Source organism: Canis lupus, chromosome 21, assembly GCF_003254725.2.
Source record: "Canis lupus dingo isolate Sandy chromosome 21, ASM325472v2, whole genome shotgun sequence".
Classification (NCBI taxonomy): domain Eukaryota; kingdom Metazoa; phylum Chordata; class Mammalia; order Carnivora; family Canidae; genus Canis; species Canis lupus.
Genome location: NC_064263.1, coordinates 32,660,770 through 32,687,673, shown reverse-complemented (window position 1 = coordinate 32,687,673; position 26,904 = coordinate 32,660,770). Strand labels below are relative to the sequence as shown.

General features: G+C 43.3%; 1 protein-coding gene across 11 annotated transcripts in view; it reads left to right on the top strand.

Annotated features, from left to right (window-relative positions):
• DENND2B (DENN domain containing 2B) overlaps positions 1–26,904 on the top strand; it is a 170,851-nt gene that overhangs the window by 102,681 nt on the left and 41,266 nt on the right. For 10 of the 11 annotated variants that reach the window (XM_049098767.1, XM_049098765.1, XM_049098766.1 and 7 more), the window contains one exon: positions 15,310–15,414. In XM_049098767.1, coding sequence (XP_048954724.1) covers positions 15,335–15,414 — 80 coding nt within the window. In that variant the 5' untranslated portion in view covers positions 15,310–15,334. Of the gene's footprint in view, positions 1–2,273; positions 2,299–15,309; positions 15,415–26,904 lie in introns of those variants that run through there. The other variant, XM_025459413.3, reaches the window with a different exon arrangement.

The following is a 26,904-nucleotide window of genomic DNA, read 5'->3' as shown; positions in this document are numbered from 1 at the left end:
ACTGTAAGAAGTGGAGATTTGGGACAGTTTCAATATGCATCCCCCTTGATATGAAGGCTCTACAGTATACTGGACAGTTACTGTTTATTCTGACCTAAGATGGTTTTCTCTAGTTTGTGGGTTTTTTTTTTTTTTTGGTCATATGGCTCTGAATGAGTTTTAGCACCCTTGAAGAATGCAAATTTTCCTTCAGAGAAGATTCAAATCATGTTCCAAAGCCTCTAAGGGCAGTTTCCAAATGGGAGTTTCAGAAATGTTTTGAGAATGTATTGGAATAAACATTCAGGCCTCTAAAGACTACCTAGAAGAAGATAATGTCTGGTATATTGTATATCTTTGTATCATTATTGTTAAATAATCTGCTTCATTACCTGTAGTTACAACTGTCTTGCCCTCAGCAGTTGGAACCAAGTCTCCAGCGCTAGTACAAGCTATGCAAAGATCTTAGAATTATTTCTTTGAAAATTGGTCTGTAGTAACTGTGTTGTCATTACTGGATGGATAATAAATTATCCTGCTGGATAAGTGCCTGAAGCTGATGGGGAAGTTTTAAGCAACTTGTGGAAAGTGAAGGCATCTGAAAATACCTCATGTTACCTATCTGGATCATACTTACCTACTCCTGAGGGAGCCCAGGGTTCATATAAGACCCTACTTTGTCTGGTGGGTGGATTGGGGCGGGGGGCTTTAATAAATGCCCGGTCAGTTGCTCTGGTCTGGTCTGGTCCAGCATTCTACTACCTCAGCATGAGGCCTCTCTGTTGCTGAGAAGGCAGCCTGAGCTCTTTAGATTTCTAGGCTTGTAGGTAGCAGTAGAGGTGGTAGGTAGGGTTCATCTGTGGCCTTTCCTCTCAGTTTCAATTGTTTTAGTCAACTCTAAAACCAAGGAATCTCAATATGGAAGGGACCTTACATGCCATCTGTGTTAAACACAGGGGGAGAGGGGAAGTAGACTAACCTTTTCTACCTCATTCACTGCTGTTATCCCCAGCACCTTAACTGAGTAATGTGTGGGTAGGGATTCAAAAAACACTTTTTGGAAGAGTGAGCCCCTGTGAACACCAACAACTTCAGCAGACCATTGCTATTGCTTCATTTGTTCATTTATTTGACAACTATTAATAAGTACCTACTGTGTGCTATTTACTATATGTTCTGGGATATACTGCAGCAAACAAGACTATGCTCTTGTCCTCAATAATGGAGAAACTGGGAATTACAAAGAACTTATAGTCTTTAATGGGAATTTAAGAATAACAGATTCTCCCTCATTTTGTCCATTCTGGATCTTCTTGTGTCTGAGATCTCTTTGGAGGCCACAGAAAACACATGTCCTTTTTTCACATGAGAGCCTTTCAGAATTCTCAAGGCGATCACCCGTTTCCTCCATCCCCAGCCTGGTCTTCTCCAGGGTAAACATTCTCCATTCCTTTAGTCATTTCTCTCATGGCATGCCTCTGAGTGCCCCCTCCATCCTAGTCTCTATCCTCCAGGATTCAGTCCAAACCAAGTCTGTCCCTTTGACAGCGTGGAGTCCAGAACTCAACACAGTATCTCAAACATTAAGTTCCAGGGAATGTTCCAGCCTGGAGCCTTTCCTGTGTTTCCGCTTTTCTCTGCTTGCTCTGGGCCCAAGCAGTGGATGATGGAAAAGAGTAGGGCTTGAAAAGGTCTTCATATTTGGCTGGCTAATCCTAACAGTGAAAACTCCTTTCTTTTGTCTCCTTTCTGCCTTCTCGCCCTTCACCCCTACCCCTCTCCGGTTGATACAGACAGTCCGCATACAGCCTTGCTGCCAGTGGCTTGCCTTTCCTTTTCTGAGTCACTGCTCTTCATTATGGGAGGGGGGTAGGAGGGAGGAATTAGCATGAAAAAGCAAATTCCAGTTCTATAACTTTATTCTGTGCCAGCCCTTTGTCACATTCTCTACCCCAACCCCCACCGAAAATGACAAAACTTGAGTCTTGTGACGTCACAATAGTTAGCTATTGTATCAACCACAGTGATGTTACCAACAGAGGATTATGACTTCAGGGAAGATGGAGGGAGGGAATGTAGCAGGCAAGAGACTCCTTGGGAAGAAAGGAGTTATTTTCATGCAAATCTTCATCCAAAAAGCCCAGTTGGCCTTTCTGTGGATGGGCTGTCTAGTGGAAGCCCTCGCTCAGAATCCCATTGCTTCCTTCTCCTGTGGATTAATGATTTGGTTTGTGGACATTGCCCAAGTCTGAGCATGTGTGGAAGTCCCCTGCCAGTGGCCGGCTGGCTTCTGAGCTAGCTTTGGGTTTTGTTCACAAGGTCAGTGCTGAATAGAGCTTTTTAGGGAGGGAGTTGAGAGGAGAGCCTGGGAGGCTGGGGTGAAGCTGACACAGATATGCATAGGCTCTCGACTGAGAGGGAGCTAGTGTGCAGTCACTTCTCTTCAGGCTAGGGGGCAGCTGTTCTGACAGCCTCTGTGTGCCCTCCATAGACCTGAGGGCTTGCTGCCCGCCTCCTTCTGCGGCCCAGTTGGGCCTGCCCTGGGAATTCCTCTTTGGCTCCTTGATGCAGAGATGTAAAAACACCTGCTGCAGAGCTTCCCAAACTTTCTCTGTTCCTGGGCCCTTAGTGTTTCAGTAATTTTTTCAGTGTCCATAGGCCAAAATAAATACCTACATTCCATTTGTGAAGCATTTTAAGTCTAAGCCATGTGGTAAGTGCTCATATCCTAACAACTGAGTAGCCATTTGAAAAAAATATACACTTAAACTGAAAGGAAAAATATTTGTATTTCATTCTTAAATAGTCATAGTTATGACTATTGGGATGGACTGGACCCTTACAACATCTCACATCTTTGGTATGGGGACAGGTGGTAGTGACACTTACAGCGAACACAGCATACTGTAGGAATCAGTATGTTGTACACCTGAAAGTAATACAACTTTGGGTGTCAACTCTAGTCAAAACCCCCCCCTCACATCTTGGAATCAGAGTGAATATTGCCATCCTCATTTCCTGTTCTACATTGCTTCTCACGTGGTATTCGGTTTTGATCAACTGTAGCTGCTGAAAACCCATCTTCACCAAGAAATAACATCACTGAAAAGAACATAGTGCAATCTGATGTTAAAAGTGTGATCTAGTGGGGTGTCTGATAAATGTTGGAGATTGCTCTGTTTCTCTCAAAAAAGCAAACTATTTTGCAGCACCCCTGTGAGTTCATTGCAGTGGTCAAGGGTTGCTCGGCACACAGTTTGAGAACCCCAGACCTGCAGTCTCCAAGTAGCAGTTGCTTTATTTAAAGCAGGAAAAAGAGGCAAATTCTGTCTCCATCATGACTCTTAAAGAAGTTGGACAGACAGATGGACAGAGTCCCCTTACTTGCAGAGACTACTCCAGCAGGACTGCATTTTTAGGGGAAAGCCTTTCTTTGACCAGGGTCTGTGTTTGTGAGAGCTTCCATTCCTAGGTGAGGAAGAATGATGAAGAGAAAAGGCCTAAAGAGCAGTGATAGAACAGCATCTCTGATATTTATTTCACGTTGATTCTGGGTTCTCCTCTAGTTCACTAGATGGCTTAAAGAAAAATGGGGTTTTAACACTAAGAATTTGGGGGCCATGCATGGGACCTCTGCTAAAATCCTTTTTTTAACTCTATCCAGTTAGAACTGGGCTGCAGGGATGCACTTGGGATGGAGGATGGTTTCCTGCCATAAGACACAACGAAGACCAAGGGGCTGATGTGCCCTGGTATCAATTATAGAGCTCAGTTGGCACTGAGTCTGGCACCTCCAGACTCTGGTGTCTGCTGCTTACTATGAAACCCTGGGCAAATTACTTAACTGAGCCTCAGTTTCTGCATCCATAAAATGGAGGTACTGACAGCTAGGTTAAATGAGATAGATGCATGGGGCACCTGGGTGGCTCCATCGGTTAAGTGTCTGACTTTGGCGCAGGTCGTGATCCTGGGATTCCGGGCTCAGCGGGGAGTCTGTTTCTCCCTTTGCCCCTACCCACCCCACTCATGCTGTCTCTCTCAAAAAAATAAATAAAATCTCTTAAAAAATGAAGTAAATGCATGGATAGAGCCAGCAGAGCCTGGCTGCATATGTGCCCTTTCTTCTACTACCTTCCCAAATTAAGAAATAGAGGGCTTTTCTCCAAAGGGAAATATAGCCCTAAAGATCTGGCCAAGATCTGCACTATGAGAGTAACTCTACTACTTCTTGGTAACTTTGTGTATCTAATGTTCTCAAATCTGCTGAACCCAGGTTACAACCTGTGTGCCCACTCTGTAGGTTCCTTTCTCACTCTCTAAATGGCATTTTTTAGATGAACAGAGTTCTTATTTAATGTAGTTGAATTTATCAGTATTTTTTTTTCATTAGGCTATCGCCTTTTGTGTCCTGTTCAAGAAATCTCAGCCTGCTCCAAGATGTGTCTCTTTGGCTTTTGCTTATGGTTTTTCTTCTGCTCTCAGCATTCCTCTTCTGCCTTCTTTATCTTTCCCAAACACCACAAGACTCAGCCCAGTGTCACTCCCTGTCTTTTCCGGAAGCCCTCCCCGAAATCCATTCTGTCCACCTGATTAGGTGTCTTTCTCCTTGCTCCCAGAGCTCTGTGTTCATGCTTCTTTCACAGCTTTTGTTACATTGTACTAGATCCTTTTTAGTCTAACTGGGGCAGAATGGGGAGCTGCTCAAGGGCAAGGACCAGAATAGAGGACTGTAGCATGGGGGCCTGGCTGAGAAGATGTTTTCAAAGGGTGCAAAGAGGTAAACCAATGTAGGTGCCCACACCTGTCCCTCTTCTCTACCTCTCTGACAGTATTTCCTAGTGTTTCTCAACCTGCCCCCCCCTTTGATGAACATAAAGATCTTGTAGGCAGATTGTGAATCCCCCCATATCAGGAGTTAACTACGTTACAGTGCTTCCGAGGGCTGATGAGTAGTATCCCAAACAGTAGACATCAGAAAAGGACCCACAGAAAGGACCCTTGCATTTTGCAGTTGGGAAATCATTGCAGTCTTTGCAGAGTGCAATTTCAGGTGAGTTTTTGGGCTAAAGCAACCCATGCCCTGAATTTTTTGGGTGCTCAGAAGGCTGGCCCCTTTTGAGTTTTCTTTCTTTCTTTTTTTTTTTTTCTTTTGAGTTTTCTAAGTGCGTGTGATTACTGCAGGTAGGTAAGACCTTGAACTGGGAAGACTGGTGGGGTTGGAAGATGGGCCTGGGTAATGGAGCCCAAAGCTGCTCACCCTGTCCAGGAAGGGCCACCCTAAGCTGGTGGCAAATGTTTTGTCATTCAAAAAAAATTTATTGAGGGCCTGCTGTTTAGCCACTGAGGATACAGCTGTGAACAAATACAAAAATCCTTAGCTTATATAAACATAGTAAGTGGAAAAGAAAAGTTGTATTTTAGGTGGTTGTAAATGATACAGAGAAAAACAAACCAGAAAAGGAGGAATAAGAGTGCTGAGGGGCAGCAGGATGGAGGGAGGTTTTTTTTGTTTTTCTGTTTTTTTTTTTTTGTTTTTTTTTTTTGTTTTTTTTGTTTTTGGTTTGTTTGTTTTTGTTTTTGAAGATTTATTTTAGAGAGAGCACAAGAGAGCATGGGAGAAGGAGGGGCAGCAGAAGACGTAGGGAGGGAGGCTATAGAGCAGACTCCTCACTGAGTGCAGTGCCCGATGCAGGGCTCAATGTGGGGCTCAATGTGGGGCTTGATCTCATGACCCTGAAATATGACCTGAACTGAGATCAAGAATCAGATGCTTAACTGACTGAGCCATCCAGGTGCCCCTGGTCCTTTGGTTTTTCTTTCCCCAAAGATTTTATTTTTAAGTAATCTTTATATCCAATGTGGGGCTTAAACTCACAACCCCCAGATCAAAGGTTGTGTGCTCTGCTGACTGAGCCAGCCAAGTACCCTGAGGAAGTTTTTTAATAGTAATTTTGTTAATACTAATTTTTTACAGTGTGGTCAGGGAAGACCTCACTAAGAAGGTGATATCTGACCAAAGTCCAGGGAGCAGGGGGAGCAGGCTCTCTTAGAGGGTGTGCTTGAGTTACAGGTACAGCAGGTATAAAGGTCCTGCACTATACCTTGTGTGTTTGAGGAAGTAACGAGGAGACCATGTGATTGGTGTGGAAAGAGTAAAGGGAAGAGTAGTTGAAATGAGGTCAAAGAAATCATAGGGCCCCAGCTGATGAAGGCCCTTGTGAGTCATTGTAAAGACTTTGGCTTTTACTTGGAGTGACTGGGAGCCGTGTCAGGGTTTTTAGCAGAGAAGTGACAAGATCTGCACTAATGCCAGTGATAGCTTATTGAAGGTCTGTTCTGTTAGTTTCTGTTTTCTTAGTGAAACATGAAGCAAAGTCAGCTAGAAGACTAAGGACAAGGGAAGAGGTTTCACAGTTGAGAGTTGGAGGGAAGCTAACCTGTTGGTTAGAGACCTCAAGTATGTTCCCTCTTGGTTCTGAGTATCCTCTGTTTTTTGTAGATGGCTTCTCATTGGTATCCATGTTCTCATTATAGAGGTGGGGTATTGTTCCTATACCACAGATAGGAGAATGGCGGCATGGAGACTTACCCAGTTCCTTTGGCCCTTTCTATTTCCTAGTCCTCTTCTGAGAAAGTTGGCTTGTGGGCAGTGTGGTTTTTTAGAGGATGGGAGGCATCCTGTCATCGGTCAGGTTGAGTTCAGCTAGACTAGAGAGCATGGGAAGGGTGAGAAGAAGGTCAAGATTTAGGATCAGGAAAGGCTTCAGAAAGAAGTTGACATTTGAACTGAATATTTAAGAAAGAATGGGGGAGGAGGACATCAAGATAGAAGGAATTGGTTGAACAAAACCTTGAAGGCATGAACATTCTTGGCATGTGCAGGAAATGGCAACTAGTCTGCTGTGGCTGGCCAGAGGGAAGGCACTGGTGTACAATAGGTCTGTGGCCTTTGGATCAGCATCATGATTACAGGAACCCCAGGCTCTTCTCACCAAAGCGAAAGAGGGCAGTGGTTAGCCTTCAGGGGCAGGACTCTTTGGGGCAAGCCTCTGTTCTACTTTCCTTTTCTCAGTGTTGCCAAGTTATTGGACAGAGCAGGCTCCATAGTCCTGGCAGAGCTAGGTTCAGCTGCTTGCTGAGAGGCTGAGTTTCCAGACCATGTCTGGGTTTTTAAAACTATCTTGGAAGCCACCAGATTTCCTTTGGCTTGGAATTGCCTAACAAGCCCTCACCCCTTTTCAGGCTTTCAGGAAACATTTAAACGCAGCTTCCAACCTCCACAGAATCTGTACTGAAGTAGAGAAGGACCATCTGGCAGGAAAAGGGATTGAAAATGATTGAGGTTGAAAACCCAAACTTATAGGCCTCTTTGAGGAGGAGGGTTGGGAAAAAGGATGTGGGAGTGATAAATGGACAGTGAAGAGATGGAAAGAGTTTGATTTTTTTTCCTGATTATTATTTAACAACAACAACAAAACCTCTATCTTTTCCCATGGCTGGTTGAGGAGGATTTCAGCCTCACAGGGACCTGTTAAAACTGACTTCCCTGCAAAACAAATCTCAGTTCCTCCCCACTTAATCAGGCTCATAATCCCCTGGATGTTTTTGCTTGAAGGGCTTTCTGAGCCTAGAATCTCAAAACCTGGGGCTGGAATAGAGAGGCTCTAAGGTATAAGGTATGTAGAAGTAGTGGCAGAGAAAAAGGGTCTGGCATTTTGGAGGGAAGTATGGGATTGAGTGGAGAAAATCATTCCTGGATCCCTTTCTAAAGCTCCTTTGCCCACCCACCCAACCCCTGAGCCCACTTGGTTCCTTGCCCTCAGAAAGCCTTGCTTTTAGGCACAAGAGAGCCAAAGACAGGCTGTGGGCAGAGAACCAGAGAAAAAATGAGTCGGGAAAGGAGGGGAGGAAAAGGGGGATGAAGGAGGAGAAGCCAATGTGTGTCAAACTGTCCATGATAGGCCTCTTCCTCCCACCCTCCTCCTCCCACCCTCAGCCAATGTTGTCCACCTTGGGGCTTTTAGTCTTCTCACAAGCATCCCTATTATCTCCCGGAACGCTGCTGCGGTAACAGGTTCTCTCCCAACACACCCACAAGGAGAGGCTGTTCCTAGGAAACCTGCCCTCCTCTCCTTCCCACCTTACCTGGACTGGTAAAGCAGAGTGCTTGGCAGGGTCTGTATTTCCTCCACTTGGCAACTGGAACCCCAGCAGAATGGGGTTCCTTCCAAATGCTTGCAACTGTTCCTTATCACTCTCAGCATTCAAATGTCTCCTCCTTCAGGGGCAAGGCATATTGTCATGTCCAAGGTTAGGTCCGTGAAAAAATATCACACAGATGTTTAGAAATATCCACCTAAACAAGGGAGAATGGTTTTGTTTTGCTCTAGGATAGGAAGGTTCATTCTTAGAGGTTGGGCATCCCTCAGAAGGAGCTCCTTTCAAAGCCTGACCTGATGGGTCCCTTCTTGGACCTTAAGGAGAGTATTTGTGGTCAAAGGATTAGATTATAGAGAGAAGGAGTGGGAGACAGTTGCAAGATGAAAGCTGGCCTGAGCAAAAGCTAGGAGCCTTTCAGAGGTCTTTCCTCCAGTGGCAGTGAGGAGAATAGATGGGGAGTTTCAAGTGGCTAAGAGGTGTTGCCTTGCCCTAGAATAGGCTCCTCTTCCTGGCACTGCACAGGTCCAGCTGTCCAGAGGCTTCATGTGGATTCTCGTCCACAGCATCCTCTTAACCCTTTCTGCGGGGACTCAGGGCTGCAGCACTCACCTGCTGATGGAGAATCAGGTCAGAGAGCTGAGTAAAGCTGACCAGCTGCAGGCACTGGATGAGGAGGGACAGCTGCAAACTGGAAAGAGCCTACTGCATCTAAATGGCCACTTTCACTCAGTCTAGCCAACTGTGGCCACACAGAAATGCAGATGGTGACGTCAGATTTTCTAATTTTTCAAAAGAAAGGCCAGAATCTGACTTTTTATTTGTATTTTATTTGTACCCACCCACTTTTTAAAATGTTTGATAAGTAATACAAAAATTTTTTAAAAATAAAGGGATGGCCAGATGGGACATGTTTTTGCTCTTGCAAACCATCAGTTTATGTCTTCCAGTATGAACTGTTTTTCCAGGAGTTGAAAGTGAGGAGACAGTGAGGGAAGTAGATGTTAGCCACCAGAGGTGGGTGGCAGAAAGAGCTAGTTTGAGATACAGGAACACTAAGCACACCTGAGAATTGAGGAACTGTTTAGAGGAGACATTGATAATGCTTTCCCTGGACCTAATGCTATACTTGCTCCTTTGTCGTTGAGGGGCAGGGAAGAAGAAGCTGAGGGCTGGGAGGAGAAATGAATGTGAATGAACATTCATCTTTTATTTGCTTACAGCTGGGCAAACTTTAGGAGAAGGGTCAGTAGTGACCCTTTGTACCTTTCCAAGTCCTCAGAAAGCAATAGGACACAAGTTTTCACACTTACAGGTATATAAACTAGCTTAAAATGTTGGGATCCCTGGGTGGCTCAGTGGTTTAGCACCTGCCTTCGGCCCAGGGCGTAATCCTGGAGTCCTGGGATCGAGCCCCATGTCAGGCTCCCCGCATGAAGCCTGCTTCTCCCTCTGCCTGGGTCTCTGCCCCGCCCCCCCATGTCTCATAAATAAATAAAATATTTTTTAAAAATGCAAATTCCTAGTCCCCACCATTATAGATTCCTATCAGGAGGCAGAGGTGGGGCCTGGGACTCTATTTTTAACAAGCATCCCATTGATGTGAAGGAGAGGAAGTAGACAGTGGAGTCAGAGCTGAGCCCACATTCCTGCTCCATTCTTTCACGGGGTGAGTGATCTTGGGCCAGTTATTTAATTTCTCTGAACCTAAATTTCCTGATTGGAAAAATAGGTCTGTATCGTTACTACCTTGTAGAAGAGCTGACTTAGAAGATGATTAGAGGTAATATGGAGTCCTGGCTCCGTGCTGGGGCACTGGTGCAGGCTAGCTGGGCTCCAATTCCTGCTGGGCCACTTTCCTTTAGCCAGGTGACTTGGGGCAAGCCATTTAACTGCTCTGTATCTTGGTTTCCTTGGTAACATGTAAATAATAATAGGACCTACTTCTTAGGCTTGTTTCTAGGATTAAATAATTTAATATATGTGAAGTGTTTATAACTTCAGCTATTATATAAAGAATGTGGGAACATGCCTTAATAAATGTACCTTCGCTTTTCCTTAAGTCCTCTTACTGTGGGTGACAAATAGGTTAAGGCTTACTTCAGATGTCACCTCCCTATGAGGCATTCCTGGGGTCCACTTTTTACTTGACTCTTCTCCCTTAATAGTCATATCCTCCAGGGCAGGGACTGTGTCTGTCTGCTTTTATATCCTAGTACCTTGCACAGTGCTTACATAGAGCAAGTGGATTGAATGACAGTAACAGGGAGTCTGAGAATGACTCAAGGCCGGGAATGGAGTGGTTGCTTTCCAGATACCTAGAGAAGCATGATCTGGATGAAAAACTATTTATTAAGCTTCAGTGTGCCAGGCAATCATGTGAGGTAGGTCATGCTATTATTATTGCTCTTAAAGTGAGAAATGAGTCTTTGAAACTCACTTGTGTAGTGTCACTTAACTATCATTGATAGAGGCAGGGTTGGCATTAGTTATCTGACCCTGAGTCAGGTGTTCTTCCCACAGCACCTCAAGGACCTGGGACTGGTTTCTTTGTCTCAATGTAGAGTTTGTAGAAAAATTCTAGAGATACCTTTTATAGTCCTTTCTCTGGATAGTCCTGACTCTTCAGATAGTTGCCTATTTGTCATAGGTGGGTTTTTGAGCAACTCGTGATTGGTTGTAGATGCTAATTGAACAATTTCATTTTTTTTTTTTTTAACAATTTCATTTTTTAAACATGCAGTTTCTGCCTGGACTTTGCCATCAATGAGCCTGGGAACTAAACTAGTGAAACAGCCTCTCAACCCAGTGGGTGTTTCTTCCTTTCTGCTCCATACCCAGTGGGTGTTTCCTCTAACTGGAGTATCTTCTCTCCTTGCAGCCAGACTAGCCAAAGGTGTCAGGGTGAAAGCGTAGATGAGAGCCTAGAGTTGCTCTTAGGGCCCTGGAAGAAGCAGTGCTCCCCAGGAAGCCAGCCATGTGGAATGCTCAAGTCTGTGCTTTAGGTGTAAAGGGTTAGCCTGGTCCTTAGTTCCTCAAGCCCCTAGATTATTCCCTGATCTGATAGACCTGGCCTAGAGAGAGCAGATAGGAGGAAGGATGATCAGTTGGCATCTGTGTTTTTCTGACTGAGTGGGCCTGTCTGGGGTTCTCAGCAGTGCCTGCCCAAGATGCCTGAACTCCTAGGCTACTTTTGAGAATAGCAGCTGTGCTCTTACAGACGTGTGATCAAGAGTCTTTGCCATGGGCCTCATAGAAATTTTGATCCACTCTTCTCTTGGTTACCTCTTCACAGGATTTTTCTTCTTGGCCCAAGCAAGTGTCAGAGTCATCTGACATTTTTCCTTCTTACTAAGTTGGCTCTGTTCTCATATTCAACTACATAAAAGCATTTCTGAGCAGCAGGCCCACCCTCCTTAGATCGGAAATTTGGGGAAAGAGAGAATATATTTTTTATCATGTTATTTTAATATCTTTCAGTTTCTGGTCTTTCCACAAATCTTTTGCCCTTTCCCTGAGGACTTGCCCTGGAGCTGCTAGAGCATGTCTAGTGTTGTTTTGATGGGTTATGATGGTTATTGTGACCATTGTTACCATGGGCACAGTTGAAAGCTAATGCTTAGCCAGTTGATTCCTTGTAGCACTGTTCCCTGAGGACCCTGGGAACTGGCCTGGAAAAACTTCCAGAGGCTGCCTCTTTTCTTCCTTCTTTCGTTGCACATACAGCTATATGCCAAGCACTTAGCTTTGGCACTGGGCTGGGGCGAATAAAGAATATCTCATTTGAGCCAGTGTGCACATATGCTCTGGTGGTAGGATTGACTTCTCCTTCTCATTATCATCCTCCTCTTCCTCCTCATCATCATCCTCATCATCATCACTAACATGCTGTATAGTTAGGTGTATAAAGATTTTCCCCCCAGTGTGTAGAGAAGGCTTTTCTCTACTTTATGAAGGATAAAAATGAGGCTTAGATCTGGTTTTCTTTTTCCAAAAGCATCTTGTCATTGAGACCAATCACTTATTTGCACCAAGGTAATAAGTAAGATGGCCTCTAGGATTAAGGTCTTTAGTGGCTGTAAATAAATGTGTAACTTTCACATTCAAATATACTTCATTTTGGTCAGTGTGATGTAAATGCCAATCAGAGTGAGAACTACTGTTCAGCTTCTGTGGAGGGGTGTTAGCCCAGGCCAGAGCGCACATACACGTTGGAAATATGCTTGGTGTATCCATTGTATTCTCTTTAACATCCACTCTCCATGGCACTTAAAAAGTGTGTGTCTCATGAGTAAATAAAGTCTTTAAAAAATGTGTTTTTTTTGCCCTTAAGTTTTATTTTAACAGCTATATTGAGAGAATTCACATACCATAAAATTCACACATTTCAGTTGTTTTTAGTATATTCACAGAGTTGTGCAACCATCACCACTATCGAATTCCAGTACTTTTCTTTCACCCCAAAAAGAAACCCATACTCACTGTAGCCATTCCCTGTTCTGGCACTCTCAACCCAGCCTAGGCAACCACTAATTTACTTTCTGTCTCTATAGATTTGCCTGATCTGGACATTTTGTAAAATTGGCGCCAGGGTTCATGCATATTCTAGAATGCATCAGTACTTCTCATTCCTTTTTATGTCAGAATTATAGTCCATTGTGTGGATATACCACATTTTGTTTATGCATCCATCCATTGATGGACATTTAGATTGTTTCTACTTTTTGGCTATCATGAATAATGCTGTTACGAACATCTATGTACAGGTATTTGTGTGGACAGGATGCTTTTATTTCTCTTGGATATAAACCTAGGAGTGCATCATGCTGTGTCATATGGTAACTCTGTGAACAACTTTTCTGAACTGCCAAACTGTTTTTCCAAAATGGCTGCACATTGTACGTTCTTACTAGTGATAAGTGAAGGTTCTAGTTTCTCCACAGCCTCACATTTGTTTTTCTGTGTCTGTTTCGTTACAGCCATCCCTGTGGGTGTGAAGTGTAATAACTTATTGTAGTTTTGATTTCTAATTCCCTGATGACTAGTGATATTGAACATTGTTTCATCAGCTTATTGGCCGATTTTATGTCTCTGGAGAAATGTCTATTCAAATACTTTGTCTAGTTTTTAATTGGATTATTTGTCTTATTGAATTGAAAGAATTCTTTATACATTCTGGATACAAGCTCCTTAGCAGATACATGATTTGCAAATAATTTCCTCCCGTTTGTGGGTGTCTTAAATTTCTTGGTGGTTTTTTTATAGCACAAAATTTTAAAATTTTGATATAATACAATTTATTTCTTTTTTCTTGCTGGTCATTTTGTTATATCTAAGAAACCATTGCCTAATCTGGTGTTATAAAGATTTACTCCTGTTTTCTTCTAGTCTTTAATTTGTAATTTTTAACTCTTATATTTAAGTCTGAGATCCATTTTTACTTATTTTTTTGTGTGGTATGAGGTAAGAGTCCTACTTTAGTTTTTGCATATGAATATCCAGTTGTCTCAGCACCATTGGTTGAGAAGATTTCTTTCCTATTGAATAGTCTTGGCATCCTTGTTGAAAATCAATTGATCATGAATGTTTAGGTTTATTTCTAGACTATCAATTTTCTTCCCTTGATCTCTATTTCTATTCTTATTACTGTATACACTGTCTTGATTACTGTGACTTTGTAGTATGTTTTGAAATTAGTCTGAGTTCTCTAACTTTATTCTTCTTTTTCAACATTGTTTTGGCTATTCTGGATCCCTCGGATTGCAATGAAATTTTAGGACCAGGTTGTCAGTTTCTGCAGTTGATGGATGTTCTGTTCAATTTTATAAATCAGTTTAGTGGATATTGCCATCTTAACAGTTTTGAATTTTCTGATCCATGAACATGGGATGTCTATTTATGTTTTCTTTAATTTCTTTCAATGATGTTTCGTAGTTTGCAATATACAAGTTTTACACTTTTTTTGTTAAATTTATTCCCGAGTATTTTTCTAAGTATTCTTTTTTTAAAATTTTTTTAAATTTTTTTTATTTTTCTAAGTATTCTTAAAAATACTAAGGGATTTTTTTTGTTACTATTAATAATGGAATTGTTTTTCTTGATTTCATTTTCAGATTTTTCATTGCCAGTGTTTAGAAGTAAAACTGATTTTTAAAATATTACTCTATCCTGCAAACTTGCCTGACTTTATATATTAGTTTAAGAATTTTTTAGTGGAATCTTTTGGGTTTTCTATATACAAGATCATATCATTTGCAAATAAGAGATAATTCTATTTCTTAAGTTTTAACCTTTTTTTCCTTTTATTATTTTAACATAAAGTGATGCTCCCTAAAGGATGAATGATATATTTGCTAACTCTATATGGTACATGAATGGACATTTTTCACTTCATCGGTACTTAAATACCATAATGTATATTAGTTTTATTTTAATGGGTATTAGAAAAAATATGATAGCTCATAATTTTATGGTATTGGCTCAAATATTACTTTATCAGGATATTCTTCCCTGAACCTTCTATTTCAAATAACAGATCTTCACTCTCCCTCTACCTTGCTTCATTTTCTTCTTCATACCACTTATCATCACCCTATATATTAAACATAAATGTACACTGATGTATCCCACACATGTGACATGTACAGCCTTGTTGTCTGTTTTTTCTGAGATGTGATCTCTCTGAGGGCAGAGACTTTGTTTCATTCTTTGTTGGATGGCAGTACCTAGGACATAAGTGCTCAGTAAATATTTGTTGAGTGACTAAATGATTAATTGTATAGAACAAGTTTAAATCTTTTAAGACAAGCAAGTCAATTTCAAGTTGATTCAAGAAATATACTGAATAAATAGTTGTTCAGGAGGTATGCAAATTGGATGGAATTTGTCAAGGCTCTATGGCATGCTAGAAGTTTGGAGAAGAGGTAGAATGGAAATGGAGTTTTATCATTTTCTGTGAAGTGATAAGTAATCTGTTAGTTCATTGCCTAACCAGGATCAGGGGTCCCTCGAGGCTCTTAAACTATAACACATGGAATTAAATATATGTGGGAAAGTGGTTCCTGCCACCCGCCACAGAAACTCTCTTGGCAGTTTTGGAGGTCATCTGGAAATGTTTGAGGTACTTTTGGCTACCCATGGAAACTTGGCTAATAGGCCTTGTCTTTTTTGTAGGGCTCTGGGTTTGCAGAGAGCAGAAATGACCATGACTGCCAACAAGAATTCCAGCATCACCCACGGAGCTGGAGGCACTAAGGCCCCTCGAGGGACTCTGAGCAGGTGAGTAGGGGGAGCACTGCTGGGGGAATGAGGTTCACTGAAGGATGCCATCAAAGGACAGCCAGATGGCTTGGGTCCAGAATATAAGTGATTATCATCTTGACTCTGATGGTTATCCAGGTAAATGATGTGGTCCCTACTCATACTGACTATGAGCAGAAGCCATCTCTAGTATATATGCCCTTTTTTGCTTCTATAAGTGTCCATAGCAGAGAGCAAAGAGACTCCAAAACAGACTTTGGTTTGTGCTATTAGAGGAGCCTAGAGCTCCAGGAATGAAGCCAGCATTTTCCTGGCTATATCCTTTTCCTAAGATGGGGACAGTTTGGGACCTGTGTCTGAGCTAGGCTACACTGTAGTGAGGGAGGTTGACCACACTGAGGGTTGGGGTGGGGAGACAGTTATGCATATTAACACAGTTTGCAAGCAGAAGTCTAGGTTCTACAAGAATTTAGGCTGGGCTGTAAACAAAGCAGCTTGGGGATTTTCAGTCAGTGTAAGCTATAATCCACTTTCCCGATTTTGTCTTTTTAAAAGTGGAATGTAGAATGATAGAAAAACCACAGATTTTGAAATCATATACAATTGGCTTCAAATCTAAGCCCTAACTACTAACTACCCCCCAAATAGTGAGATCTCAGGGCATTTTCCTATGCCCTCCAAAATCTTGGATACTCCTCTATGAAATAATAATAATAGTAAGTATCTCACAGAGTTGCTGTGAGGATTAAATGAAATAATATATGTCAGTGCCTAGCATAGTGTCTGGCATAAAGCTTCTCAATAAATGTCAGCTCTCTTCCTGTGATGAGATAACAGCTTCCAGAGCTGGAAGATCAATGTACAGCTCTCACCAGGGCTTCTCAAGTTTTGGTCAAGGCTGGATGCTGATGTCTTAGAAGAACCTCTGGGCTCTTTTATTAAAGCCATGTATGTACCTTTTCTAGCCCCTTCTGTTGAATCTAAGGTGAATAAATGTGGCTTTTGGGACCTTAGCCACTAGAATAGATAGCTTTGAGAAGGATGCTCAGCTTAGGTTGGGATAGGGCTATTCCTTTCTGGGTATCCGGGCTGTGCAGTGCCAGGCTGAGTCCGTGGGATGTGGCACACTCAGGTCTGTCCAGAGGTGGTAGTAGATGTTTGGTTCATTCAGAGCTGGCATCAACATATGGTTCAGAATGGAGCTCTGCACTGTGCTTCTGAGGAGTGAGTGGTGTGAATGAGGCACACATTCAGGAAACAGGAGGAATTTCCTACACCACACATTCCAGGTTTGGTCCTGGTGGAAATGGTCTGGATGGACTGTGTCAACCAGACAGAGGTTCTGAAGTGTTAAGTACCTAACATCTTAGAACTTAGGTAGACAAATTGGTTAACTACTCTGCAGCGGCAAGACCAACAGGAACAGTCCCTACCTCCTGCCCTTGGACCTCCTCTAACCTACAGTTTCTTGCATACTTGCTTCCCTGAACTGGGCAAAGCAGAGAATGGCAGGGACCAACAACCTCTTGGGTAAAACAGGTAGAAAACCTGAACTCTCCCAGGGCATGTTGGTGGGCACAGCAGAAACAGATCTAGATCTCAGTCTTTGTCTCCCATTGTCTGCTTCTGGGAACCATTTTGCTGGGCTCTTACCAGTCTGATGGCATGTTTTACTGTGACTTACTTGGCAGATGGAGACTGGGAACTAAGGTTCCCATTTTTTTTTTTTTTTTTAATAAATCTGAGATCACACGAGTAAAATAAGCATTATTTTTGATTGTATAGTTTTATTCTTAATTGTAAAGAAATAGTATATTTAGAACCTGAATTAGAAATTACCATACTAGGGGTGCCCGGGGAAGCTCAGTCAGTTGAGTGTCTTGCTTTCGGATCAGGTCATGATCCCAGAGTCCCGCTTTGGGCTCCTTGCTCAGTGGGGAGCCTACTTTTGCCTCTCCCTCTGCTATTCCCCCCGCTTGTACTCTCTCTGTCTCTCTCTCAAATAAATAAAATCTTAAAAAACAACAACAAAAAAGAAATTACCATACCAGCAGCCCTCAACTCTTTTAAATATTCATTCCCCCCGCAATTTCCATTATTTGAGGGGGTAGAGTGAGAGATGCAAGTTTTACATCAAGTCACAAAGCTAAATCAGGTCCACCAATGGGTACCTGTTTTTATTTGGAATATGTACCTATGTGTTTTAAATATTTTTAGAAATTGCTCCTCCTTTAGCTTCCAAGTGATGTTTGTAAATATCTGAGCCTCTGATGTGCCTAAAAAAGCATCCTTCCAGCCTCCCCTTTAAGTCTTCACTTCCCTTGCTTTTTGCTATGTTTCTGCTTCCCTTCTGTTCTTTCATGGGCTGGAGTCACAGGCCTCCAGGGCTAGCTATACCTTCTCTCAGAGGCTACTGCTGGACTATAGGTGTTATTTTGAAATTGTTATTTAGTGGGTTCACCGGCTATCTTTACCCCAGCCATGTCTGGAGGCTTTCTTTGAGCTGAGTAGGGTGGTAAATTAGTTCATTTAGGAAGTCATTGTCAGTGGACTTTGGGGGCTTTCCTCCCAGATGCCAGGCTCTGTGAAAGACAATGTGGGAGAAAGAAGAAATATCCATTCTTTTTCTTCAAGGCATTTACAACTTGGATTAATGACCTTGGCACCTGAATCTCTTAGTCAGACCTTTTAGTAGATGTTTGGCAATGACCTGAGGTCCCCCCCCCTTTTTTTTTATCATCACTAGCCCAGGGATCTCAGTGGGAAAAGACTCCTTGGTGTGTCAGGGAACTTTGGCTGAGGAGTGCAAGGGTGCTAGGGCCTGGGAAAGCTGAGTGTTTAATTCCTTGGCTGCTTTGGGGCCCCCCATGTCACCCATATAGAGACAGAGGAACCTAGTGATACTGAGGCATTTGTATCTCACTTGGGGGCGAGGAGGTCCTCTGGGGCATGGGAAAGGACAGCTGAGACCCTGTGGAACAGGCAAGATAGGTATTTGCAAGTTTGTGTCCTTAACTTGAATGAGACTTCACCTGAGCCAGTATGGGTTAAAGATCTTGGATTCCTTTTTTTTTTTTCTTTTTGGTTCTTATGGCTATTTTGCTAATTTATTTCCTTATTTTTCCTCTGTAACCCAGTCTTGATTGGCAGGATATGTAGAAGGAGGAAATCTAAGCCTTTTCATTTAACCACCAAATGAATTTTATTCTTTGCTAGGTTTTGGTCTTTTGGAACAGGTTTCCCTTTCTCTCTATTGTTGAAGCAAAATGGGCACGTTGCTTCACCCTCAGCTGCCAGAGGTACCCTCCCTGAATATTGTTTCCCACTCCAGCTCAGAAGATTTGGCTGCATCCAATTCTGGGGGTGGGAGGTGGAATTCTCAAAGCTCCCCTGGATTTCAGAGGCCGGGCTTTATGATGTTGGTGTTGATGACCTGGGGTGAGACTAGAAGCAGTGTGGTGACTTGCATACAAGGAAGTGTTATGTTTAAAGCTAATTCAGCCACCTAAGTGGGGCAAACTTCGCTGCTTCTTGCTCTCAGGAGATTAAACTTGTGCTGTGAGGCCTGGCAGGCAGCAGGGCCTGTTCTCAGAAGACTCGTCATGCCTGCTGATTTCCTTGACAGCTTCTTCACTGTGAACCTCCAGCACTTGGGTCATTGCCCCATGGAAATACAGGCTATCAGTATCATGTTTGGGAAGCTTGCCTCTGGATGTAGGTGTGAGAAACTTGGGTGCCTATAAAAATGTAGACTTCTTAGGGTCACAGACTTTGACTTCTTTCCATCTCTCTTGAGCCTGGAATAATGCTTGGTATGTGGAAGATGATAACTATTTATTGGCCTTTTGATTAGATGTCTAGGAGATGAGTCTCTTCTAACATAGGCTGCTGTGCTAGTTGAGTCCTTGTAGTACCGTTCTAATAGGTCTTACCAACTTTGGGCTCCCTTTCCATTCAGTTCCCAAACTCTTAGAAAGGCAGAATTGAAAGGAATCTGAAAACTCATTCAGTCTAACCCACTTGTTTTGGGAAGTTGAGATGTAGAAAAAGAAGAGGTGCCCTTCCAAAATACAAAGCTAATGGGAGAAAGAACCTCAAGCCTAGCTCTCTTGATCCTTCTGTCGTTTTATTGTACCACTACATTCACCTCCCTCTAAACATTCCTGGAATCTTTTTTCTCAGAAACTATTGTCAAGTGTGGTATGGTCAAATTTGGCCTGGCTTGTAAGGCTTTTATAAAAGCTGTGGTCTTTCTTTCTACTCTTAACCCTTCACTGTTGTCTAATTCAAACCTGACATTTCTGCCAGTCTAGGTGCAAATATTACTTCCTTCCCAGTGCTTTTGTTAACCACCCAGTTAAGGATTTCCCTCCTCTCTGTATTCACTCTTAGAACCTTTGGTTTGGAGCCTCCAAGTGGCACTTATCATATAGTACCTCATGGGGGGATTTTTGTGGGGGTCTTATTTCCCCTACTCAGTTGGAACTGTTTGGAGGCCCAGCACATACTCTTTTGGAATGTAAGAGTCGGAGGGGTCTTGGGATTCTTTTGGCTCAGTTACTTGTTGCATAGGAGGAAGCTAATACCCACGTAGCTAATTGACAGTGGAACCATAATTTCAACTCACATTTGCAGATTTCTGTGCAGAGGAAGGCATTGGTTTGTAATGTGAAATCCAGAGAGGTCTTGGGGTCCCATTGCTAAAGTGTGCACAGATCTGGACCCTTTGCCCTAGATTTCAGGAGGAGGTTAAGAGCTAGCAAATAGGGAAAAGCTCCTGGGAGTGGTGGCTGTGGGTAAAAGATGGTGGTGCAAAGCCTGCCCTTGTGTGGCAGGCCACCTCTCGGGGGACCTGTGGCTTTAGCCCCCTGTTACCTGAGATTCTTCCTGGAGTCCAACCATAATGTCAGTAGTATATGGTTATTTATTGCTGCATAACAAACAGCCTTAAAGTTGGTGGCTTAAAACATTAATAGTCATTTGTTTTGCTCACAAATTGCAATTTGGCTAGGGTTCATTAGGGAAAGCTTGTCTCTATTCCTTGAAGCCTTGGTGACTCAGTGGCTAAGGGCTGGAGTCATCTGAAGACTTGTTCACTTACATGTCTGACTGTTGATGCTGGCAGTCAGCTGGAACCTCAGCTGGAAAACACCTACATGTGGCCTCTGTGTTTGGTTGCACGCTTTTACAGTGTGATGTCTGGATTCCAAGAGTGAGTACCTCAAGAGAACTAGGCAGGAATGCATGACATTCTAATACCTAGCCTCAAGCCTAGGTAGTTGCATGGTGCTATTCTGTTTTACTCTGTTGATGAAGGTGATAAAAGAGCTCTGCACCTAGTTCCAATTTGGTAGTGTGTGTGAGGGTGCTCCCCTGCACCACTAGGCAGTTCTCTGACCACAGCTCGGTGCCCTACAATTCAACTTGAGTCTGAGACTATCTACCAGAGATAGCATCAGATCCCACAGGTTAAGGATCCCTCAGTCCTACAGACTGCCCTTTGCCTCAGATGATAATCTCAAGCCCAGGTTGTTACCTGTGTTTCTGACAGACTGGCTAAACATCAGAAATTCCCACGAACCCCTCCTTGGTTTCATGAATTTACTAGAGTGGCTCACAGAACTCAGGAAACCCGTTTACTCATGAGAATATCAGTTTATTACAAAGGATATTAACGGATACAAATCAACAGCCAGATGAAGAGATACATAGGGTGAGGTCTCAAACAAAGGCCGTTCTGTCCCTGGGAGCTTGGGCCTGGCATAGTGGCATGTAGAAGCATTCTGATTCATCAATCTGAAACCTCTCTAACCCCTGCCCTTTTGGGTTTTCACGGAGGCTTCAGTTACATAGTCATGATTAATGAGATCATTGGCCATTAGTGGTTGATTCGACCTCCAGTCTGTTTCCCCTCCCTGGAGTTCTGGAGAAGAGAACAACAGAAAGTTCTAACCCTCTAATTACAAGGTTGGTTTTCCTGGTTAAACAGAGGCCAGGCTTAGGTGTAGTCCCAAAAGTCACTTCATTTACATGACAAAAGACACCTTGATTGCTGTTATCACTTAGGCAATTCTAAGGGTTTTAGGAGACCTGTGCCAAAAATGGGTCTAAGACCAATTCTGTATTTCTTATTATAAATCACAATATCACACAAGAGGAGGGAAGATCAGTCCCACTTGATGAGAGGACTATCAACTTCACATTTGGTAGAAAGGCATGTGAGATGGGATAGGAGTTGTGGTCACTCTCTTTAGAAAATGCAGTCTAAAAAAAAAAACGAAAAGAAAAGAAAATGCAGTCTGCCGTAGTCTGCCCTCTGATCACAAAAATTCACATCCTTCCCGAATATGAAATACACTCAGTCTCTCCCCTAAGGTCCCAAGTCTATCTTATTAATGGCATCCATGTGAAGTCTAAGATCTCATCATGTATGTCTGGTTTGGGTGTGGATGGAAACTCTTTGGGTACAGTCCCTTTCTTTCAGTGCATGAAGCTCCTTGAGCACTATTCCTCTTGGTGTGAAGGTCTGTAAATGAAAGAGAATATGTACCTGCGCCCGGAATAGCTGGTGGGACAGGCCCAGAATAACTGTTGTAGATACTCCTTTTCAGAAAGGAAAACTGGAGACCACGCAGCTGTGACTGGCCCATTGTAATCCGTACATGCAGTGAGGCACAAGTTAGCAGCTCCTCCGTGAAGTCTTGGTTTTACAGCCTGGGAGGCATTTACCTTGTCTCTGGCTCCACCCTCAGGGCTTTTGGTTCTGTCCTGACTCTGACTCCTTTTCTCTCAAAAGTAGCCCATTCTTACAGGTGAATTCTTGAATTCTTACAGCCCATTCTTACAGTACTTTTCTCCATCTGCTTCATGCCCATAATATTTCACGTGTCCAGATGGTCCACACTTCATTTCAGACCGCCTCTGTGCTTTCCAGTCCCAGCTGATATGCTCCATTTAAGAATTTGATGGGTTTCTTCTGGATCACTTTATTATCCACCGCAGCAGACAGAAGGCACAGGTACAAATCACTTCACCGCGAGCCCCTTCCCGCTTTGGGTTCCCTGTGAGAACGCTCTGGGACCAGGGGTTCTTAAGAGTCTCCGAAGCCTATGCTTCTTAAGGCCACCCTTAAGATCATTAGAAGGCCTTTGGCCTGTCTCTCTGTACAACTCTCGGAGGCAATGCTTGAAACCATTTGTTTAGGTCTTGACAGAGGATTTTTTAGGACTAGACAAAGATCTAGTCCTACTCTAGATTTTTGTTAAAGAGATTTATTGAGGGATAATGAGAATACAGTAAACAGAACAATTTAAAGTGTACCATCTGATTAGTTTACACACCAGCGTGCACATACACACACGATAAAACTGCCACCACAGTCTGGAAGCCATTTCTTAATTTGAGAATTTTGTGCTGTCTAGAGAGACAGAAGCTAGTGTTTCTTTCTAACGCAGAAAGCCCTTTCTCATTGCTGTTGCCTTTCAGTGTTGCTTGACAACTAAACAGGCCTTTTTTGGCTCCTCCCTTCTCTCCTTTACTGCGGGCAGCTAAGATATCAGACAGCACCTGGAGTGCTCTGCTTTGAGGTGCTTTAAGCTGGGTCACTGAATTAGGTATATTTCCTATTTTCCGTGTCACTACTGGTGGCAGAATTACCAAACTTTTCAACATTTATGAGGGTCCCCCTTCCTCTAGCTTCTACTAATTTTCTCTTGATTTCCCTTAAGCCCCTCCTGACAGCCTGTTGCTCAGTCCCGAAGTCAGTGACTTAGGTTTTTGTTTCAACAGCCCCCTATTCCTAAGTACCAAAATCTGTTCTACTTACCTAGTGCTACAGAACTACCCCAGAATTTATGGTGTCAATAGCCACTTTATTATGCTCACAGACTTTGTAGCCTAGGCATTCAGAGAACACTGCAGAGATAGCTAGTCCTGCTCCACAGTGTCTGGCACCTTGCCTGGAAAGACTTGAAGGCGTAGGATGACTCACTGACTAGGGGCCAGTATCACCTAGAGGTGTCTTGTCTCATGTCTGGGGGTTGATGTTGGCTATTTTTGGAACCTCAGCTGAGACTGTTAAACACCTATAGGTACCCTCTCTGCATGGTCTGAGCTTCCTCACAGCTTGGGAGATAGGAGGTAGAAGCTGCCGGTTTCTTGAGGCTTGGGTCTGAAAATTGGCACAAATTCATTTCACTTGTGTTCTATTGGTCAAGCATTCAAGAGAAGGGATGATTTTTATAGGAGGCATGTCAAAGAATTGGGGGACTTTTTTTTTTTTTTAAGATTTTATTTAAGACAGAGAGAGAGAGAGGTGGGGAGGGGCAGAGGGAGTGATAGAGAAAAGCAGATTCCCTGCTGAGCAGGGAGCCTGATGCAGGGCTCAATCCTAGGACCTTGGGATCATGATCTGAGCCAAAGGCAGATGCTTAACTGACTGAGCCACCCAGGTGCCTCCAGGAGACCATGTTTTAAAACCATCACAAGTATCTTTAGTATGGTTTCCTGGAACATTTCTCTCCCTGTTGGCTTTGCATAGTACCTGGTTCTGCTTTGTAGAGCAGTCCCATTTTTACTGGACTAGGGTATTGGGGATATCCCTGGAAGGTATCTTTTTTTTTTTTTTTTTTTTTTTTACCAGCCTCAGGGAAGACTTCCATCTTTTAAATACTCTGAGTTCATTGTGGCTACTACTTAGAGGTCTCAGAGGATCCACAGAAGAGCTCACTCGTCCTCTTTGTGCTTCCCTAGAAATCAGTGGGAAGGCAGGCAGGTATAGCTTTGGTAGATTCTTGTTTGGAAGTGGAAAGGTGACTCAATTTCTGCTCTGACCATACCATTATGATTTCTGCTCTACCATACTACTTAATCTGACAAGCTATGCTTGACCTCAAGAGTCTCTGTAGATGGTGGCCCATAGGTAACCTCACTTGGAGGATGAGGTTATCCTGGATCCATCTGAGATGAGGTTGCTTTGGGAACAGGAAGGCCAAGTTGTGAGTGTCACCCCATCCTTTGGCTTTTTATCCGGACTATCCCAGTGTGGGATGTCAGTGGGAGTTTTTGAGCTGAGCCCCTCCTCTGGCCTGGGGAAAAAGCTTCTGGACTTGCCATGGGACTCCCGCAGCCTTCCTCTCCTTCTCCTTCTTGTGTGCCTCAGAGTACAGCCTTGAGGGAATGTAGTGAGAATGTTGGGTTCACTGTTGGGGCAGTCACTGGTGGGAGGGTGCTGATGTCCACTGAGTCAGCAAGGGCCCATCTTCATTGAACAGCCTTAGAATGGTGAATGGCCAACTCCCAGGCAGTTTCCCCGGGGAGCAGGCTAGACACCTGTTTAGTAGAGACTAAGCATATTGGAAGCTGGGCTCTGCATAACCCCAATCTGCAGACAAGCTTGCTTCATGGCATCCACAGCCCATCTGGTTACCTCTGGGACTATTTCCTGGACCCATGGGAGCCTTCCCCAACTGGCCCCAACTTGGTCCTCTTCCTGATACTGACACACTCAGAAGCCCTGTCACCAGACCATGGTGAGTTCAGAAACCTCTCATTACCAAGGACTAAAATAGCCTTCCTTCCCAGATAGTTTTTGGCTGCACTTGGCAGTATATGGGGCATCCCTTGGCTTGAATGCTTACTGCTGTGGCCCTGATCACTAAGTGAAGGGTTGTGTTGTGTTCTTACGAAACAATACCAGAGGGAGGGGCACATACTTGGCATTTTAATTCTCACTTTCTGTCTATGTATACACATACTGCACATGTTGCTTTTTCTTTAAATTTCTCTTTTCAGAGCAGCCCAGGTGGCTCAGCAGTTTGGCGCTGCCTTCAGCCCAGGGTGTGATCCTGGAGGCTGGGGATCGAGTCCCATCTCGGGCTCCCTGCATGGGGGCTGCTTCTCCCTCTGCCTATGTCTCTGCCTCTCTCTCTCTGTTTTCTCTATGTATTCTCATGAATAAATAAATAAAATCTTTAAAAAATTTTTTCTCTTTTCAAACCCTTAGCTCATTCTCTTTCTTTCCTACTCACTTGTCTTATATATTTGTCTGTATGTGAGTGTTTATTCTCCTCTGTTTTACTTAAATTTCCTTTGCATTCTCCCCTCCCCCTTTCTCTTTTTATCTGTTTATCTTACTCCCCCCACCCCCTTTTTTTATGCCTTACTCCCTGTCCTATAAATGTTGATTTTGGCCAGTCACGTGCTGCAGTGTTGGCATCCATGCCTGTGCTGAGCAGCAGATCTGGCTGCATGCTGACAAGGCGGTGGCATGAGTGCCCAGTTTCAGAGTGTCTATTTCCCCAGAGACAAGCCTGGGATTTTAGAATAAAGAGCAAAAGATGATCAGAGCACAGTTTTAGGTGTCTTTTCGCTGTGCTATCTTTACTTTTATATTTCTTTTACCTGCCTGGAGCTATTTATGGTATTCAAGCACTTTTAAAATGTGTATCATTTTAGCCACACAGATAGTATGTAAGGATACTCAGAGCAAGTGTTTTCCTGCTTTTATGGATAAAGAATTTGAGGCTCAGAGAATTGAGATGACTTTTCCATGAGGACATTCAGAAAGTGAGGGAACCAGGACCAGAGGAAACCCAAGTTTCTAGACTCTTGGTCTGGTATATGAGTTTTGCCTTATGGGAGGGGGCTTTGGGAACCAACAGCCATGCTAGTGTGTACTAAGTGCTTTGTGTAACTTTTTGTGTTGTTCTTCAAGATGTGAAGGTTATAGAATTGGTAGGACTCAGTCATTAAGTAGATCAGTGTGTTTAGGGAAGGAGCTGGGTACAGATGCTTGAAGGAATGGGGAACCAAGAAGAAATCTGGACCTTTTCTCTCCTCTGTGGAACAAGTTGGAAAACATGAAGTAGGGGTATCTAGGTGGCACAGTCAGTTAAGCATCTGACTCTTGGTTTTGGCTCAGGTCATGATCTCAGAGTCATGGGATTGAGCCTCACATTGGGTTCCACACTCCGTGAGAAGTCTGCTTGGGTTTCTCTCTCCCTCTCCTCTTCTCCCCATCCTGCTCTCTCTCTCTTTCTCTCAAATAAATAAATTTAAAAAAAGAAAAAGAAAACATGAAGCAGTAAAAGCCAATGGTGGAAGCATATGATGAGACCATGTGAGAAGACATTCAGCCCAGGTGGATGGGAATGAGAGCAAATGGGGTTCTTCTATCTAAGGCCAACCCTCCAGATGGGCATTGGATCCCCATCCCCTTTACCGCCTGCTTAAGGACATTGCTCCTACATTTGCTCTCTCTCATTCTGCATTGATAGCTTTTCTCTCTACTGGATCATTCCAGTCATCATTTAAGCATGCTGTATCATATCTCCTGGTTCAAATTAACCAACAAAATGCTTCTATTGTACCACGTTCTCCTCTACCCCCCACCTCATTTCCATGTTCCCATTTTAGGAAAACCCTTTGAAAGAGATGCCTTGTCTCACCTTCTCATTCCACTTTCTTCAATTCCTTCCACGCAGGCTTCCCTTCCTACCTCTCCACCAG